The 20,457-nt window shown below is 40.7% G+C and overlaps 1 protein-coding gene across 4 annotated transcripts in view; it reads left to right on the top strand.

The window, feature by feature from the left end:
* The window catches only part of MTRF1 (mitochondrial translation release factor 1), a 58,082-nt gene that overhangs the window by 10,938 nt on the left and 26,687 nt on the right, over positions 1–20,457 (top strand). The window contains exons 1-6 of one of the 4 annotated variants that reach the window (XM_061434471.1): positions 4,870–5,351; positions 5,684–5,843; positions 8,777–9,205; positions 14,185–14,276; positions 16,036–16,117; positions 18,116–18,223. In XM_061434471.1, coding sequence (XP_061290455.1) covers positions 8,785–9,205; positions 14,185–14,276; positions 16,036–16,117; positions 18,116–18,223 — 703 coding nt within the window. In that variant the 5' untranslated portion in view covers positions 4,870–5,351; positions 5,684–5,843; positions 8,777–8,784. Of the gene's footprint in view, positions 1–4,869; positions 5,352–5,418; positions 5,844–8,201; positions 8,299–8,776; positions 9,206–14,184; positions 14,277–16,035; positions 16,118–18,115; positions 18,224–20,457 lie in introns of those variants that run through there. The other 3 variants (XM_061434473.1, XM_061434472.1, XM_061434474.1) reach the window with 3 other exon arrangements.

Genomic DNA, 20,457 nt, shown 5'->3' with positions numbered 1-20,457 from the left:
ATTGATGTGAAGTTTCTGCAGAAGGGCACAAATCAACCTCCTATTGGCTTCCCTGGTGGTTAAGAATCTGCATGCTAATGCAGGGGACGCTGGGACGTGGGGTCAGTTCCTGGTCTGGGAAGATTCCGCATGCCTCGGAGCAACGAAGCCACTGTGCCACAGCTACAGAAGCCCAGGTGCCTAGAGTCGTGCTCAGCAACAAGAGAAGCACCGCAATGAGAAACCCATGCATTGCAACTAGAGAAAGCCCACACACAGCAACGAAGACCCAGCACAGCCAAAACTAAATAAGTAAACAAATCTTAAACAAACCAAAACTTCCTGTTAGTACTCTAGGCACGGGAGTATCCTCAGAACCTTTAAAACAAACCAGAAGTCTCTGAAAGAAAGCCAAGTGAAAATCTCCATTCCCTACTCCTTTGGGCTTGGGGCAGATTTTGCTCTAAATGGAGCTGAAAAATGGCCCCACGAATTTTGGTGTCTTAGCATGCTCCAAGATGGGGTGGGGGTAGGGGGAAGCAGATCATTTTGTTTATGACAAAGAAATACCAAATTGCATTGCCCATTACAAACTCATTCAACAAAAAAAACTGTTCATAGTTGACTTGATTTTCAGAAATATGCTTTCCTAATTTAATCAAAATGCTATTTTTTTCCCCCACTGAAAAAAACCTCTGTTATTACTATTTCTGGAAACTTTCTTGCTGTAATGTATCAGAATATTTGGAAATAGAAGTTGTTTAACGTCATAGAATGATTCAACAATAACTTCCATAAGGCTTTTCAATCAAACATAAAAGAATGTCTTTTTTTTTTAACAGCTTTCTTACTTACAATACCCATCACAAAATTTCTGTAAATTTGTAATATTATAAAAAGGAAAGTAGAGTTTACCTATAATTCCACCGACCTTTTTTTTTTTCCCTGCCTCTCTGCATGACTTGCAGGATCTTAGTTTCCTGACCGGGGCTGAACCTGGGGCAACAGCAGTGAAAGCGTAAGTCCTAACCACTGGACCACCAGGGAATTCCCTCCACCAGACTTTTAAATATATATACATCATATATATATATATATATATATATATATATATATATAATAGAATAGTTTGATAAGTTTTTTAAACATCCTCTTTTACTAAATGTATTGTAGACATCTTTGAATACTAATAAATACAATTATAGCAACATTACTTTCTTTAAAAAACATGGAGTAGGAAGCAATATTTATTCTTTAGTGATTTTTTAAATAGATAAATAACATTCATAAAGTATATAAAGTTTTATGTACATCACAATAAATTTTTACATATTGTCTTACAGTTTTGGAGGCTGGCAAGTCCAAGATCAGAGTGCTGGCAAGGTAGATTTCATTCTGAGGCCTCTTCTCCTGGCTTGTAGGTGGCTATTATCTTGCTGTGTGCTCACGTGACCTCTTTGCACTCCTTGTGAAAGAGAAGGGAACCAAGAGAGACTATGCAGACTCTCTGGTGTCTTCTTGTAAGGACACTAATCCTATCAGATTAGGGTCCCACTTATATGACCTCATTTCATTTAATCACCTTAAAGGCCTTATCTCCAGTACAGTCATACGGGGAGTTAGCTTCAATATATTGAATTTGGGAGGGATACAATTCAGTCCATAGCACTAAAGTTTATTTTTTAAAAAGAAAGCTTTATAGAGATCTCTTCAAGAAAATTAGAGATACTAAGGGAACATTTCATGCAAAGATGGGCTCAATAAAGGACAGAAATGGTATGGACCTAACAGAAGCAGAAGATATTAAGAAGAGGTGGCAAGAATACACAGAAGAACTGTACAAAAACGATCTTCATGACCAAGAAAATCACGAGGGTGTAATCACTGACCTAGAGCCAGACATCCTGGAATGTGAAGTCAAGTGGGCCTTAGAAAGCATCACTACGAACAGAGCTAGTGGAGGTGATGGAATTCCAGTTGAGCTCTTTCAAATCCTGAAAGATGATGCTGTGAAAGTGCTGCACTCAATATGCCAGCAAATTTGGAAAACTCAGCAGTGGCCACAGAACTGGAAAGGTCAGTTTTCATTCCAATCCCAAAGAAAAGCAATGCCAAAGAATGCTCAAACTACTGCACAATTGCACTCATCTCACATGCCAGTAAAGTAATGCTCAAAATTCTCCAAGCCAGGCTTCAGCAATACGTGAACCATGAACTTCCAGATGTTCAAGCTGGTTTTAAAAAAGGCAGAGGAACCAGAGATCAAATTGCCCACATCCACTGGATCATGGAAAAAGAAAGAGAGTTCCAGAAAAACATCTATTTCTGCTATATTGACTATGCCAAAGCCTTTGACTGTGTGGATCACAATAAACTGTGGAAAATTCTTCAAGAAAGGGAATACCAGACCACCTGACCAGCCTCTTGAGAAACCTATATGCAGGTCAGGAAGCAACAGAATTGGACATGGAACAACAGAGTGGTTCCAAATAGAAAAAGGAGTGTGTCAAGGCTGTATATTGTCACCCTGCTTATTTAACTTATAGGCAGAGTACATCATGAGAAACGCTGGGCTGGAGGAAGCACAAGCTGGAATCAAGATTGCCGGGAGAGATATCAATAACCTCAGATATGCAGATGACACCACCCTTATGGCAGAAAGTGAAGAGGAACTAAAAAGCCTCTTGATGAAGGTGAAAGAGGAGAGTGAAAAAGTGGGCTTAAAGCTCAACATTCAGAAAACTGAGATCATGGCATCTGGTCCCATCACTTCATGGCAAATAGATGGGGAAACAGTGGCTGACTTTATTTTGGGGGGCTCCAAAATCATTGCAGATGGTGATTGCAGCCATGAAATTAAAAGACGCTTACTCCTTGGAAGGAAAGTTATGACCAACCTAGATAGCATATTCAAAAGCAGAGACATTACTTTGCCAACAAAGGTTCGTCTAGTCAAGGCTATGGTTTTTCCAGTGGTCATGTGTGGATGTGAGAGTTGGACTGTGAAGAAAGCTGAGTGCTGAAGAATTGATGCTTTTGAACTGTGGTGTTGGAGAAGACTCTCAAGAGTCCCTTGGACTGCAAGGAGATCCAACCAGTCCATTCTACAGGAGATCAGTCCTGGGTGTTCTTTGGAAGGAATGATGCTAAAGCTGAAACTCCAATACTTTGGCCGCCTCATGCAAAGAGTTGACTCATTCGAAAAGACTCTGATGCTGGGAGGGACTGGGGGCAGGAGAAGGGGACGACAGAGGATGAAATGGCTGGATGGCATCACCAACTCGATGGACATGAGTTTGAGTAAACTCCGGGAGTTGGTGACGGACAGGGAGGCCTAGAGTGCTGCAATTCATGGGGTCGCAAAGAGTCAGACACGACTGAGCGACTGAACTGAACTGAAGTTATATATTTGCATTGTTGTTGTTGTTTAGTCACTAAGTCATGTCCAGCCCTTTGCACCCCCATGAAATGTGCACACCAGTCTTCCCTGTCCTTCACCATCTCCTGGAGTTCACTCAAATTCATGTCCTTTGAGTCAGTGATGCCATCCAACCATCTCATCTTCTGTTGTCCCCTTCTGCTCCTGCCCTCAATCTTTCCCATCAGCAAGGCCTTTTCCAGTGAGGTAGCTCACTGCATCAGGTAGCCAAAATATTGGAGCTTCAGCTTTAGCATCAGTCCTTCTAGTGAATATTCACGGTTGATTTCCTTCAGGATTGATTTGGTCTCCCTTCTGTCCAAGGGACTCTCAAGAATCTTCTCCAACACCACAGTTCAAAAGCATCAATTCTTTCAAGCTCAGCCTTCTTTATGATCCAACTCTCACATCTGTACATGACTGCTGGAGAAACCGTAGCTTTGACGATACAGACCTTTGTCAGCAGTGTTAGCTGTAATATATTGAATTTGGAAGGGATACAATTCAGTCCATAGTACTAAGGTTTATTTTTTAAGAAGAAAGCCTTATATATACTACTTAAGTTATATATTTGAATAATATATCAAAATAAAAAGTCAAAAGCTTTTGTTGAATAATTTAGGAGAATGATTTACGTGGTTTCTCTGGAATTTGTGGGGCTTCCTTGGTGGCTCAGCTGGTAAAGAATTTGCTTGCAGTGCAGGAGACCTGAGTTCGATCCCTGGGTTGGGAAGATCCCCTGGAGAAGCAAACAGCTAGCCACTCCAGTGTTCTTGCCTGGAGAAGTCCATGGGGTCGCAAAGAGTCAGACAGGATTGAGTGACTTTCAGTTTCTGGAATTTGTGAGGTCAAAGATTTTGGTCTTTTCTATTCATTGCTAAATTCTCATGTCTAGAACAGTGAGAAGCACATAACTAGCGCTCCATATTTACTGAATGAATGACTGAATGCTTTCCTTTCTTTTTTTTCTGGAGGAGGGAGCTAGTATCAGAGCTTAAGAGCCATAGATTATTAAGACAGGTAAGCTTTTTCACTAGTTCTTTTCCTTGGACAAGTTACTAAAATTCTCTGTGCCATAGTTTTCTATTCTGCAAAATGGGTTATTTTAGGGTTGTTGTAAGGATTAAATTAATTAAAAGGCTTAAGCCATTTAGAATAGTATCCAATATGTAGTTGGTAGAAGTGGGTACCTTGATATAAGCAATAAATGCTAGATATTTATGTTTATGCCTAATTCCCCTTTTTATATTTATGTTCATAACCTAAGAAAATATCCTGTGAAGTCGGTAATATTGAATTCTTGTTGCCTCTGCTTTTCAGGAAGAAATACTGAGGCACAGAGTTCAAATGACTTGTAAATATGATCTGCAACATAAATAAGTATACTACTTGAATATTTAAAGTAAGGCAATATATTTGCATTTTGCTGGAATTGTTTATTATTTATGTTTTTTAATGCTTTACTTAATTGATGGTTTACAAACCTAAATTGAGCCCCCAAATTCTGTTTATGCGTATACAACAGATATAAAGTCACTAACTTGTGGCTATATATGATCTCCCATATTTTGGATCCTCCTTGTGACTTTTAGGGCTTCAGTGGTAAAGAATCTGCCTGCAATGTGGGAGACCAGGGCTCCACCAGGGTAGGGAAGACCTCCTGGAGGAGGAAATGGCAACCCACTCCAGTATTGTTGCCTGGAGAATCCCATGGACATGGGAGTCTGGAGGCCTATAGTCCATGGGGGTAACAAAGAGTGGAACACAACTCGCTATCTGAGCACTGCTATGAATTTTTTAAAGATATACATTTACAGTCTCAACTAGCCATTATGTATTTTCTCAGGCAAGGAAAGCTGAGAAGTACAGCTATTAATGTTCAGAATCCTGTAAACTTTCGAATCCTCATTTATAAAAAAAAAAATCAGGAATCCGTGCTCTAGTGGCTCCACAGGTAAGGAAATTTTTGTATATCAAGAGCTCTTAATCAGAACTGTAGAGAACTTCCCTTTTGAGCTTGCCTGAAACTGGGAAAACCGAAGCTGCAGCTTCGGCCTAGGGGGTTGGGGGCGGGGCGCCTGTCCGACATAAACTACAACTCCCAGGACTCCCGGGCCAGCGCTCCCGGGAGTCATGGTTCATTCAACACCCGAGCCCGCGTTGCCCGTCCCCTCTCCCTCCCCTGGCAAGCCACACTTTGGGTTCTGACTCCAGATGAGCAAGCCCACGGCCGTCTCGGGGAACGTTTTCTTGTTGTACCGTTTTCTCTCTTGTTTCCTTTGATAGCTCATGTTGCGCACACTCAAGAACTCCTCTGCCGCAAAGGAGTGGCGACGCCCGAGGAGGCGGGGTCGGGCTCTAACCCAGACTGGGTGAACCCGGAGGTGAAAGGCATCCGGTGACGGATGGGCTGAAATGTAGTGGATCACAGAAGGTTCCGACTTCAGTAAGGAAACCTAGTGTCCTTAATTTTTTTTTAAGTACTCACAGTTCATGTCTCTTTTCTGATCTTAAAAGTCTATTTTCTTTCTCTAGCTTTTTTTCCCCCTGGTGCCTCCCTGTGGGATCATTCTTGATACCGAGTAACTCAGTGTAACTTACACGTGATACCCTCGTGCGGGCTTAGTGTCGCTTCTGATTTGCCGAGGCTGAGAGTTCCTAGAATTTCACATTAATCTTGTTAACTGCATGTATGGGGGCGAGGGGGTGAGGGGGTGAAGGAGAAGACTTGAAATTCTCAAGTATAGATAACCCTAGAGGGTGAAGGTCTTAGGGTTTACTTAACATTGAAGTTCATGACCTAGAGAGGTATTTTACTTGTTCAGCCGCTCAATGGTGTCCGACTCTTCACCAGGCTTCCCTGCCCTTCACTATCTCTGGGAGTTTGCCCAGACTCCTGTCCATTGAGTCGATGATGCCATCTAGCCCTTTCATCCTCTGTCCTCCCCCTTCTACTAACTGTTCCTAAAAAGGAACTCTAGCTAGAAGTGTTTCAACAAAAATCTTCTTTGCCGTTTTTTTCTCTGTCCTTTTTCAAATGGACACACCTGTGATGGAGACTAGATGTTGCTACCCATCAGGGTTCTTGGCCTCCTTAATCACCAGAAAGTGTTCAGAGGCTAGTCGGGATATTGAAACAAGGCTTTATTGAGGCCCCTGCTACAGCAGGGGTGAGCCAGAACAAGTTTGCTTGCTTGCTCACTTGCTGGGGGTGGGGAGAGACAGGCGAGCTTGTTCGTGTCCAGGAGTCGGAAGGAGGGGTAGATTAGGTGGTTCGTCCCTCCCTTTGAGGGGTCATGCTGAGGACCATGCTTGTACTCCCAGCTCTTCAGGCTCTTGGGAGGTGGCAGGTGGACTTTTTGGTCTCTTTGTATCTAGGTGTCCAGAATTTGCCCCAACTGCGCGTGCACGCGGTTAAGTCCCTTGTAGTTTCTTTGTGTTGTGTTGCTCCTGGAGATGATTGTCCAGGGGCAAGCATGGTAGCCCTGCACCAACGGGGTCCCAGGTCCCAGCCCCCAGCCTGTCTCAATGTGAAGAGGAGTAGTAACTCCTGCTGGAGGACTAGCATTTGTGGCTACTGGACCCTGGTGCCCTCTTTAGAGTGTGATTAAGTTACATTTTGTTAGCAGAACCCTGCAAATTTTGAATATTTTAGATACCATTCTATTTCTTAGAAAATAATGATATCCAAGTTAGCTGACCTGCAATGATCAACTGAACTAATATATTAATACACCTAGCATAGTAGGAGAAGAAGGCAATGGCACCCCACTCCAGTACTCTTGCCTGGAAAATCCCATGGATGGAGGAGCCTGGTAGGCTGCAGTCCATGGGGTCGCTAGGAGTCAGACACGACTGAGCGACTTCACTTTGACTTTTCACTTTCATGCATTGGAAGAGGAAATGGCAACCCACTCCAGTGTTCTTGCCTGGAGAATCCCATGGACAGAGGAGCCTGGTGGGCTGCTGTCTGTGGGGTCGCACAGGGTCGGACACGACTGAAGCGACTTAGCAGCAGCAGCAGCAGCATAGTAGGAACACTGGAGATAATAAAGGTTGATTCTGATCAGTTTTGACCCTTACTTCAGATTTGAACCTCAGGATTGTAGGGGCAAAGTATTTTTCTTAGAACACTTTATCTTCTCCTTTTCTTATTCAGTAATCACAAATATGTACATTTGTTAGCTCTTTTGGTTATCTCTGTTAGAGGGAAGGAGAACGGATAGTTATTGGACACAGCCAAATTCACCTAACTTGAAATTTTTTAAGTAATTTTTTCCTTGATTGTAAAAATGCTATGTGCTGTATGTATAGGAAATTCAGAAAACACTAAAAAGTAGGGGAAAAAGAAAAAGTATCTATAATCTCACAACTAGAGACCATAGTATTAACATTTTGGTGTGTATTTTTATCTAGTTTTCTTTTTTCAAAATAAAAATTGCCCTCAATTATGAGGGGTTGCTGCTGCTGCTGCTACTGCTAAGTCGCTTCAGTCGTGTCCGACTCTGTGCAACCCCATAGACGGCAGCCCACCAGGCTCCTCTGCCCTTGGGATTCTCCAGGCAAGAATACTGGAGTGGGTTGCCATTTCCCTCTCCAATGCTTGAAAGTGAAAAGTGAGTAAATGTCCCCATAAATCCATGTATTCCATATGCTGTAGAAAATTTGAAAACCTAATTGATAATATATTGTTTTTGAGTCTGCTTTTTTCATTTAGTATAATTAGCTTCATTGTCTTTTTTTAAAAGCCAAATTTCTACATTTTTACTATTAATATGTAAAGTTTTTATCCTTTAAATCTCAGCTAAAAGGGAAGCATCTTTGAAGAGAGATTGCATAGTTGGGAATGAAAAACGCTGAGCTCTGAACAGGCAACTTGCATTCAACTCTGCCTGAAACAGGTAGAATGAATAATCATGATTAAGTTACCTGACTTCTTGGGCATCTGGGTACCTAAAATTAAAGTATTAGACAAGGAAATAGTATTTCCTTCAAATTTAGAAATCTGTTAACATGTGAGACACCTAAGCTTGCATGGTTATTTTGTACTTGTGCTTATTCACACGCTCAATTTTAGATTCTGGATCTGTTATAAGAAATAGGTGATGCAACCTATTCTATTGATATATTTATTCATTATACTCTTACTCATTTGCCTTAGTTAATTATATATGGTGAGTGGGTAGAAAACAGTGCTGTCTTCATTTATTTTGTTTGATTCAGAGGTTTGAAGAATCGTTTTCCTTTGTGGGTTATTGAATTTGGGGACTGTGTGTGGAGCTGGCTGAGGCAGTGAACTGAGCTAGATTGCTTGAGGTTCCTCCCAGTTTTTCTCTCTGTGGAGTTGATATTTTTCAACTTGCGCTTATTTTGTTTCAGACGCTGAAATGAATCGTCGTCACCTATTTGCTTGGCTTTTCAGACATCTGTCTCTTAATGGTCACCTCCAGTGTCATGTCCATCGCCATTCTCATCAGCTTACACAGATCCCTCTTGACACAAGGCTGTGGGTCTTTAGGCGAAACAGGAATCACATTGTCCATCGTCTGTTAAATAAGAATTGCTCCAGGAGATACTGTCATCAAGATACCAGCATGCTCTGGAAGCATAAAGCACTACAAAAATATATGGAGGACCTGAATAAGGAGTACCAAACACTTGATCATTGTTTGCATCACATCTCTGCCAGTGAAGGGGACCGGAGGTCCTTGACTCGACGGCATGCTGAGCTGGCCCCGCTTGCGGTCATTTACAAAGAAATTCAGGAGGCTGAACAAGCCATTGAAGAATTAGAATCAATGTGTAAAAGTAGGTAAAAGATGTGTGTGTGTACAAGTACAGGATTGATTCTCTAAGTTAAAGGTATATTGAACTCGAGCTCTTAAAAAACCGACGAGTAATAAGCCCTACAATTGGAAAGGACAGGACTCTGTACTGTAAGTCTGGGTGTCTGACAGCTTCTAAAGAGTAACTCCTACTATGAGACTGAGGTCCTCACAGTCCTTGCCAAGATGCTGTTAAGGTCTGGGAAACTGAATACTGACCTTTTCAGAAGCTTTAATTTATTGGATAGATCTTTGTTGAGCACTGTCCTGGATGCTACATACCATGGACACAAAAATACAATTTCTACCCCATCAGAAGGCTCATGTAGTACGGGCATTGTTTCATCACCCTCGGAGGAAACCCTGCACCCTTTAGCCATCTCATCCCAATCCCGCCATCCCTACCAGCCTTACTTTCTGTCTCTACCCAGTTACTTATTTCAGGCATTTTATATAAATGGAATCATCCAATATGTTAGCTGCTTTCATAAGCTAAGATTGGCTTCTTTCACTTAGGATATGTTTAAGGTTCAATTTCATTGTAGCATGTTTCTGAGCTTCATTTCTTTTTATTGATGAATTATGTCCCATTGTATAGATATCTCACCTTTTATTTATATCCATTCATGAGTTGTTGGTTATTGAGTTGTTTCCACTTTTTGGTAATTATGAGCAATGCTGTTACGAATACTTGTGTACAGTAAGTTTTTGTGTGGACATATATTGCCGTATGGTAACTCCATGTTTAATCTTTTGAGGAGCTGCCTGACAGGTTTTCCTAAGAGGCTGCACCATTTTACATTCCATCTCCCATGTATGAGAGTTCTGGTTTCTCCACATCCTCTCCAACCTTTGTGATCCACCTTTGTGATTCTAGCCATCCTAGTGTGTGAAATGTGGTTTTGACTTTCATTTCTCTGATGAATGTGCCTATTGTATGTCACCTTTGGATAAATGACTGTTTAAATCCTTTGCCCATTTTTTAAATTGAGTTGTCTTTTTTATTATTGAGTTGTACGAGTTCTTTATGTTACAGATACAAGTTCCGTATCAGAAATATTATTTGCAAAATTTTTCTTCCGTTTTGTGGGTTGTCCCTTGAAGCACCACCATTTTTAATTTTGATGAGGTTTATCTTTTTTTTCCTCTTGTTTGTGTTTTGGTGCCATATCTAAGAAACCCACAGTCACGAAGATTCAGATATGTGTTTTATTCCAAGAGTTTTATATTTTTAGCCCTTATATTTAGGTCATTGATCTATTTGAGTTAATTTTACATACATAATGTGAGAGGTGTTAATTTTCAATTTTAGTATCTCTTAATATTATTGTCTTAACATTTTTCTTTTATAAACAGTTTCCAGAATATATAGAAGTTGAGAAACAAGTATAATGGATTAACCTGGGATTTAACACGTACTTTGCTATTAGCTTTTAGTTTAATTTATAAGCTTTATTCAGTGTATCATCCTGGGTATCATCTGTGTATCAAGCTTTATTCTGTGTATCATCATTTTTTACGTATTTGTTGTGTTGTTGGCTGCACTGGGTGTTTCTTGCCGTGTGCAGTCTTTCTCTAGTTCCGGGACTACTCTCTAGTTGCGGTGCGCGGGCTTCTCATTGCAGTGGCTTCTCTTTTTGTGGAGCACAAGCCCTAGGGCTTGCGGGCTTCAGTGGCTGTGCACAAGCTTAGTTGCCCCGCAGCGTGTGGGATCTTCCCAGACCAGGGATTAACCCGTGCCCCCTGAATTGCAAGGCGGATTCTTAACCACTGGACCACCAGGGAAGCCCTTCTCACCTCTTTTAATGAGTATTATTTTTCACTCTTTTGCATAATTCCTCTCAAATTTGTAATTATTTGGGAAAGTTGCTTGCACATATTATACATGTTAGTCACTCAGTCGTGTCGGACTCTTTGCAACCCCATGGACTGTAGCCCACCAGGCTCCTCTGTCCATGGAGTTTTCCAGGCAAGAATACTGGAGTGGGTTGCCATTCCCTCTCCAGGGAATCTTCCCAACTCAGGGATCGAACCCTATTGCGCATAATAGAAGCTTACTAAATGTTTTCCAATTAAACTGACACAAACTCTGTCAGCCATGTTTGTATCATGCAATATTAGTAGATTCAATTAGTAGATTGCTTCTAAAGTTTCTACTACAATTCTGCTATTTTATAATAATAGTGATAATAGCTACATTTACTAAGTCTTATTATGTGCCAGGCACTAAGCTAAGTATTTTGCAAATATTAATCTCATTTGAATGCTCACAATGACCTTATGAGGTAGGAATTTTTATTAATATTCCCACTTTATAGATGAAACCGAGAGGTTAAAGTGCCAAAGGTCACTTACCTGGTCCAGAGAGGAGCAGGGATTTGAACCCAATCAATGAGATTGCACAGCTGCTACTCTTATTCACTGCCCAAGGATTCGAAGTCCAATATACAGTCTACCTCTGTAATATATCTTGCATGAGTCTTCTATCCTTTCCACTACTTTATATCTTCGTTATAGCTCATCAAAGATGTTTACAATAAATTCCTAACTTGTAGTCTCATCTCCAAGCTTTTCCAGCCTAGTGAGTGAGTGCTCAGTCATGTCCAACTCTTAGTGACCCCATGGACTATGCAGTCCATGGAATTCTCCAGGCCAGAATAGTGGAGTGGGTAGCCTTTTCCTTCTCCAGGGGATCTTCCCAACCCAGGGATTGAACCCAGGTCTCCCACATTGAAGGCAGATTCTTTACCAGCTGAGCTACAAGGGAAGCCCAAGAATGGGTAGCCTATCCCTTCTCCAGCGGATCTGCCTGATCCAGGAATAAACTGGGGTCTCCTGCATCGCAGGCGGATTCTTTCCCAACTGAGCTATGAGAGGTTCCCAGCTTAAGTATAGCCTTAACTATACTACTTTCCTACTGTGAATTTTCAGTAAATCCCATTGCCTATAAATATAGATTGTTTGGCTTGGCATTTAAGAGTCCCTGCAGAGTGACCCCCACCTCTCTGTGTAGTCTTATTTCCCTTTGCATGTTCTATCTTCCAACCAAAATAGACCAATTTGCCATTTCCTGAATATACTCAGACCATCCCATGTCTTTGCTCATGTTCTTAACCCACCAATTTCATCTTCTTGAAATTCAGTCCTCTTACAAAGTATGGCTTGAATATCATACTTTGGCTTCACTCCCCTCTGTAAAACAAGTATGATTACCTTTCTCTGTTTTGTATTCTAATCTCTTATGTAAATGTCTTAACTTCAGTCCCTTTCCCTGAGCCTCAAGTACAGGGCCTGTGTCTTATTTTTATTTCCTGCAGCACCAGTCACAGGGTATAATAGACTCTGTTGACATTGAATTGAATCTGGTGAAATTGAATTAGGTTGGATTTTACAGTTCAGCAAGGAATGATTGCAAATCAGCAGGTGTTTCTGGTATACCTTTGACCCAGCCAACACATTGAGGTGTTTGACTCAGCCGACACATGACTCAACGCATTGAGTCATGGCAGCCTGGCTGCCGTCTGAGGCTTACGTGCACAAGGCGAGGCCAGCAGTGATAGTACAATTCTGCAGCAGGCCATTTATAGTTAGAAATTGAGGTCAGGGACTTCCCTGGTGCGCCAGGGGTTGAGACGTCACCCTCCAGTGCAGGCAGTGCGGGGTTGATCCCTGGTCAGGGAGCTAAGATCACACACACACACCCAAGGAAGAGATTCGCACCTTATTTGGGAATCTTCCTTAAGGGTCGAAGTCTGGGTTAGACCACCCTTTAGGCCTCAGTGGCACTGCTTTTACTACCTATTGTAACCAGGTGAATGTGTCCATCTTTGTCAGCAGACTGAGCCCCTTGAGGCCTGAACCATGTTTTATTCATCCTTGGGTCCCCAGCAACTAGAGCCAGTGTTAAATGTTGAAAAACGGAATGAGGCATAGAATTCCACCAGACCCCGATGACTTCCATGGCTAGAGAAGGATTTTAAAGAGCCTTCTCTCTTTTATGAGTCTTCATTTCTAATTTTTTAATTATTTAGTATCAAAAATGTCTACCTCATTTAGCACACATCACCACTGACAAATGGAGTCTCTAGGCATCTAAAGCAATGGGGTCAAAGGTTACAGGATTCACCCTGTTGGGCCACTATCTCATTGACAGCTTGTTTTGTGAGAGTTCCAGGATTTAATTTCCAGCTTTGAAATGTGAAAAGAACCACTCTTTCCATAAAGCAGAGGTTGCCAAGATATGTGGGTTTTTGACCCATGTGGTGTTTTAAAAAAATGTTTACTAAGGATGAGCATTTTTAAGAGCGCTCAAAATTTATGGAGGTTCTAGCCATGCTAGATTACTCAGTGTGCTAACCAATGACTGCCACCTTTAGACAAGTAGTCACCCCAGTTTACTCTAAAACTTAGCTTATTTGGGTCAGGAAGATGTCATCACTGATTTTTATATTTACTTATAGACATTCATATCACCAGCTCTTTGGAGCAAGATTATACTTATTTTCACACAAGTTTTTTGGACATACTTAGCATAAGGCAATGGCACCCCACTCCAGTACTCTTGCCTGGAAAATCCCATGGACGGAGGAGCCTGGTAGGCTGCAGTCCATGGGGTTGCTAAGCGTCGGACATGACTGAGCGACTTCACTTTCACTTTTCACTTTCAGGCATTGGAGAAGGAAATGACAACCCACTCCAGTGTTCTTGCCTGGAGGATTCCAGGAACAGGGGAGCCTGGTGGACTGCCGTCTATGGGGTCGCACAGAATTGGACATGACTGAAGTGACTTAGCAGCAGCAGCAGCAAATACTTAATTGGTATTCTCTAACTATTGTTGTAATAGTTCTTTTTTATAATCCCTTGCCTTCACAACATAAAATTTAGTAGATTGAGGTTAGGTAGCTATTTAAGAGTTTCTTGGTGAGTATTTAAACATTTTTACTATTATTTGATGGTTTGTAGGTCTAAATAAACAAGATGAAAAACAGCTACAAGAACTTGCATTGGAAGAGAGGCAAACCATTGCTCAGAAAATCAACATGTTATACCATAAGGTATGTTTTAAGAGGTAAACTAAACCTAATACCGTGAATATAAAGGAATACTGTTCTTGCTCAATTATGTTTTGGTGCTTAAAGTACTTTCTGAACACCACTTTTATTAAGTTTTCTCTTAGAATGATTGATAATGTTGGGTTTAGTGCTGTAATTTACGATAGAATGAGAGTGAGGTGAAGAGATTGTGATGGCAAAGAAAAGAACAAGCCCCCTACCTCCAGACAAAAGTATTCCTAAGCTGAATCTACTTCAAGAAGGGGAGGAGTCCAGGGTTTTTAAGTCTTAGAAAAAGGGAGCGGCTCATGCTGCTCAGGTTAAATATGGAATGAATCCAAGACTGTAGAGACAATGGGTTAATGTAAGTCTTTAGCCCCTTCTAGCTCAGCGGATGGATTGTCTAAAAGAAAAGGAAGATCCAGCACTGCGTCTTACGTTCCCCTTTGCCATGTCTGCCGTCCCCCTACCTTCAGTCTTCCCTACTCTGGGAACCCAGAAGATGGGCTTTTGTTTTTAATTGAAGTACGGTTGATTTACAATGTTGTGTTCGTTTCAGGTGTACAGTACAGTTATTCTGTTACGTATACACAGACACACATATCTTCTTTCTCAGCTTCTTTTTCATTATAGGTTATTACAAAATTCTCAGTATAATTCCCTGTTCTATACAGTAGGTCCTTGTTTATTTTATATATAGCAGTATATATTTGTATATGTTAATCCCAAACTCTTAATATATCCCTCCCCCTTTTCCCTTTGATGACCCTGTTTGTTTTCTATGTCTGTGCATCTATTTCTGTTTTGTAAAAAAGTTCATTTGTATCCTTTTTTTTTTTTTTTTTTTAAGATTCCACAGATAAGCAACAGTGTATGATATTTGTCTTTCTCTGTCTGGCTTACTTCACTTAGTATGATAATAATCTCCAGAGGGGCTTTTTGAGGGGTTGAGGAGGATGTGGTGGAGGTATCAATATTTTTTATCCCTGATATAAACAGCTAGTCAAAAACAGAAGTCAGACGTCTGACTCCTAGTCTAATATTCTCTCCATCAGGCCATATCATTTCTAGCAGAGATGGGCTGTTTCAAAAACTGTCAGTAGGAAGAGTCCATGATACATGGGTAATTTCAGTTTGATTTGAAAGACCTTTTAGTAATAATAAAAAGAAAACTGCTTCCATTGTCTTCCTAAGAGGGAAATTGGTTACTTTCTTTATCAGAAAGTCCCTCTTTTTCTTATTACACTGAGAAAATATTTGAGCCTTATCTTGGGAGTCCTCAATCTACTCTTTAAACAGCAACTCTGCTGAGAAGACAGGGCATGGCCTGGCACTGGCATTTATTGCGGGAGAGAACATGTAATCGTATATAAAAAGTCCTCATTTTCTCCAAATGAAGACTTTGAAAGCTTTCTTTCATTACATGAAAGAAGCTACTGTTCAGGACTACTAGAAGCAGAATCTGAAGAAAACTGAGTGGAACACTGGACTTTGATCTGAACTTCTGCATTTTAGAAAATTGAGATAATCTGATAGCATTGTAGAAACTATCCCAACAAGTAACTTCATTGTTGGACATAAACTGATTGCTTATCTTAGGCCTAATTACGTCTGCTTATTAAAGCCAGACCTCTTTTGGGATGATCTATGATTTTATTAATTACTGATTTTATTAATATTTGCGAATCTCTTGTCTAAGTTCAAGTAATAACAGCATACCTGGAAACTATACACACTAATACTGATTTTTCCCCCTTTTCAGCTTTTCCAGAGTCTACTGCCAAAGGAGAAATATGACAAAAATGATGTTATTTTAGAAGTGACATCTGGAAGAACGACTGGAGGTCAATAAAATAATTTTTTTTTTTTTTGCAAGCTCGCCAAGAGAGTGATTTATTTGGTGACAGAAACTAGTGAGTCACTGAAGAGTCTCCTGGGACTGATGTCGGAGTGAAAGATGAACATGACAAATGGGTTCTAGCTCCAGTGATTCTAGAAAGCTAGCAGCATCTCAGAAAGGAAGCAGCGGGTTATGAGTCAGAAGACAACGTCCCAGAGGGCAGCACTCAGTTTCCACTCCTGTGGAAACATCGATACCTGGTAGTTTGTGGCTAAATGACACAATAGATGTGTTATACGTACTGCTGCTGCTGCTGCTAAGTCGCTTCAGTCGTGTCTGACTCTGTGCGACCCCATAGACGGCGGCCCACCAGGCTCCCCCATCCCTGGGATTCTCCAGGCAAGAACACTGGAGTGGGTTGCCATTTCCTTCTCCAATAAAATAATTTTATTGTAAATGATCTTAAAAAATACTTGAAGGTTACCTTGATTTGACACACTATAACTTTAAAAGTTTGTTAAATGTGTTTCCCTTTGGAAGCAGTTACTTCTCAACTCCTAAGAGGCCTTGTATCAATACTAAAGGAGGACTTTCCTAAAATTTCCTGGAATTTCTTATCCTAGAAAAAGCAGAATTTTTTTTTTTTATTGAAGTATAGTTGATTTATAGTGTTGTCTTAGTTTCTAGCATACAGTGATTCAGTTACACCTATATATATATTCTTTTTCATATTTTTTTTAATTTGGTTTATTACAGGATATTGAATATATTCAATTCTAGTGTGCTATACAGTAGAACATTGTTGTTGATCTATTATGTATATAGTATTATATATCTGCTAATCCCAGACTCCTCATTTATCCCTCCTCATTCCCTATCCTGGAGAAGGCAATGGCAACCCAGTCCAGGACTCTTGCCTGGAAAATCCCATGGACATAGGAGCCTGGTAGGCTGCAGTCCATGGAGTCGTGAAGAGTTGGACATGACTGAGCTACTTTACTTTCACTTTTCACTTCCATGCATTGGAGAAGGCAATGGCAACCCACTCCAGTACTCTTGCCTGGAAAATCCCATGGACAGAGGAGCCTGGTTGGCTGCAATCCATGGGGTCGATAGAGTTAGACACGACTGAGCGACTTCACTTTCACTTTTCACTTCCATGCATTGGAGAAGGCAATGGCAACCCACTCCAGTACTCTTGCCTGGAAAATCCCATGGGCTGCCGTCTATGCACTCACACAGAATCGGACACAACTGAAGCAACTTAGCAGCAGCAGCAGCAGCAGCATCCCCTATCCCCTTTGGTAAACATAAATTTGATGTCTGTATCGGTAAGTCTGTTTCTGTTTCATAAATAAGTTCATTTGAGTCATAGTTTAGATTCCACATAGAAGTGATATCATCTGATACTTGTCTTTCTTCCTTTTCTGACTCACTTCATTTTGTGAGATAATCTCCAGGTCCATCCATATTGCTGCGCAGATGGCGTTACTTTGTTCTTTTCCAAGGCTGAGTAGTGTTCCATTGCACATGGATGCCAGACCTTCTTAACCCATTCATCTCTCAGTGGACATTTAGGTTGTTTCCATGTCTTGGCTATTGTAAATAATGCTGCAGTGAACACTGAGGTGCATGTGTCTTTTTGTATTAGAGTTTTCTCCAGGTATATGCCCAGGAGTAGGATTGCTGAGTCATACGGCAACTCTATTTTTAGTTTTTTAGGGAACCTCCATACTGTTTTCCATAGTGACTCTACCAGTTTACATTCCCACCAACAATGCTGGAGGGTTCCTTTCTCCCCACACCTTCTCCAGCGTTTGTTATTCATAGATTTTTAATGGTGGCCATTCTGAGCAGTGTGAATTGATACCTCCTTTGTAGTTTTGATTTGCGTTTCTCTAATAATTAGTGATGTTGAACATCTTTTCATGTGCCTATTGTCCATCTGTATGTCTTCTTTGGAAAATGTATAGTGACTGAATATTTTTTTATTTTCTTTTAGGTGATATCTGCCAACAATTTACCCGAGAAATATTTGATATGTACCAGAATTATTCAAGCTACAAACATTGGAGATTTGAACTTCTGAATTATACACCAGCTGATTATGGTAAGTGTGTTTGAGGATTTTGTCCATAGACGATGCTGAAAATTATTTTTTCTCTGCTTTTGATTAGAACCATGTTGTCCTGTTTTTTAAAACATATGGTCTGTATCTACTAAATATTGTGACATGGACTCATGAATTACAGTGGCTTACTATAGTAGAATTCTTGCTATAGAAGAAGAGAATGGGAGAAAGAGAAGCATCCTCTCAGGAAGGAATATATGAATTAGCAAAACTTTTCCTGTGGAGGGTTGATAAATGCCTTGCCTGGGAAATCATTGTTCTGTTATACAAAGCCAAGATGTATTAAACTTTTTACTCTAAAGTACTTATAATGTGTTAGATGTTTATGGGAATGCAGAAAAAGTTAGTCATTTATCTTTAGTTTCAAGATGCTCCCACTCAAGCTGGACTGATAAAAACTTAGACAACATAAACAATAAGAAACTAGTGCAAGTCTTTAAAGTTTTAAATACTCAAAGTATGTTAAATTAGAACAGCTGATAATTCTGTTTTGTTCCATTCTTTTAATTCATCTGGAAGTTTTTTAATCTGCTTGGTCACACAAAGATACACCATGGTAGACAGAGGGCCCATGAGTAATAAGTCACAAATGATCAAAGTGGGGAAAGAAGGTTCACATAAGTGACACAATCCAGGGAAATGAACACCAGTGGCGAGCATAGGAAGTGTGTGCTCAGGACAGGTTTGAAGTACAGCCAGTGGTCAGGAAAGAGGAAGACCAGGAGAGCAGAGGGAAGGAGTAGTCTGAGCAACGGCATGATGGTGGGGAACATCTTGCAGTGTGTGTAGAAGTGGGGAAGCCAGTTAATCGGGATATTTGTGATGAGAAGTGAGAGGAAATAGGTTTGAAAGAGTAGATTTTCAGCAGACAAGAAAGCTGAACAAGCCTTGATTATTAGGGAGCTATTGAACACTTTATTAATAAGAATATCATTTGATAAATATATATTGTAAGAAGATTATTTTTTTCTTTTTTATTGAAGTATAGTTGGTTTATAATTTTTCAATTTTTGATATATATCACAGTGATTCATACACACACACACACACATATAATTCTCTGTGCTATACCATAGGTCCTTGTTGGTCTTCTGTTTTATGTCCACAAAGTGAAAGTCACTCAGATGTGTCCGACTGTTTGCCACTTCATGGACTATACAGACCATGGAATTCTCCAGGCCAGAATACTAGGGTGGGTAGCCTTTCCCTTCTCCAGAGGGTCTTCCCAACCCAGGGGTCAAACCCAGGTTTCCCGCATCGCAGGCAGATTCTTTACCAGCTGAGCTACAAGAGAAGCCCATTTTATGTATAGTAATGGCACCCACTCCAGTTCTCTTGCCTGGAAAATCCCATGGATGGAGGAGCCTGGTAGGCTGCAGTCCATGGGGCTGCTAAGAGTTGGGCACGACTGAGCGACTTCACTTTCACTTTTCACTTTCATGCATTGAAGAAGGAAATGGCAACCCACTCCAGTATTCTTGCCTGGAGAATCCCAGGGACAGAGGAGCCTAGTGGGCTGTTGTCTTGGGGTAGCACAGAGTCAGATACGACTGAACGGGCTTAGCAGCAGTGTATGTATGTTAATCCAAATCTTCTAAATCTCTTCCTCTCTTTCCCCTTTGGTAACCAAAAATTAGTTTTAAGATTATTTTGACAACAGTGTGAAAGATGGATTGAAGAGGCTAGATTTAAGGCAGGTGGCTGAGAGGTTATTAGAGTAACCAGGTGTGACTAAGAGTTAGAATTGGGAGTAGACATATGAGAGACCTTCAGAGGAAGAATGGGCAAAATTTGGTAACTGATGAGAGAAGCTATTGCTTGCCAACTGTGTCTGGCATGCAGTGTGGGTCATTTGATCCTTAAAACCCTGTGAGATGGGTATTGTTAATCCTATTTCACAGATGAAAATCTAGGCTCAGAGAGTAAGTAACTAATCCAAGATCACACAATGAGGAATGGCAGTCCTGGGGTTAGATTTAAGTTGACACTACATCCCATTAGTTTATTCTGACACAAAGGAAATGAGCCACAGGGACTTAATCTTTCTAGCTGAGACGATTGCAATATTCATTCATTCCAAATGAAATAGAAATTGGAAGGCGGACTTCACTTGGGAAGAACAGTGAAAGTGGTTTTTGCATGATTGTGTGTGTTGTTATAGTGAACATCCCTTTAGAAATATCCAGTAAGTGCTGAAGTTGTGTAATCAGAGC

The sequence above is a fragment of the Bos javanicus genome, chromosome 12 (genome assembly GCF_032452875.1).
Source record: "Bos javanicus breed banteng chromosome 12, ARS-OSU_banteng_1.0, whole genome shotgun sequence".
Lineage (NCBI taxonomy): Eukaryota > Metazoa > Chordata > Mammalia > Artiodactyla > Bovidae > Bos > Bos javanicus.
This window is presented reverse-complemented; position numbering and strand designations above follow the sequence as displayed.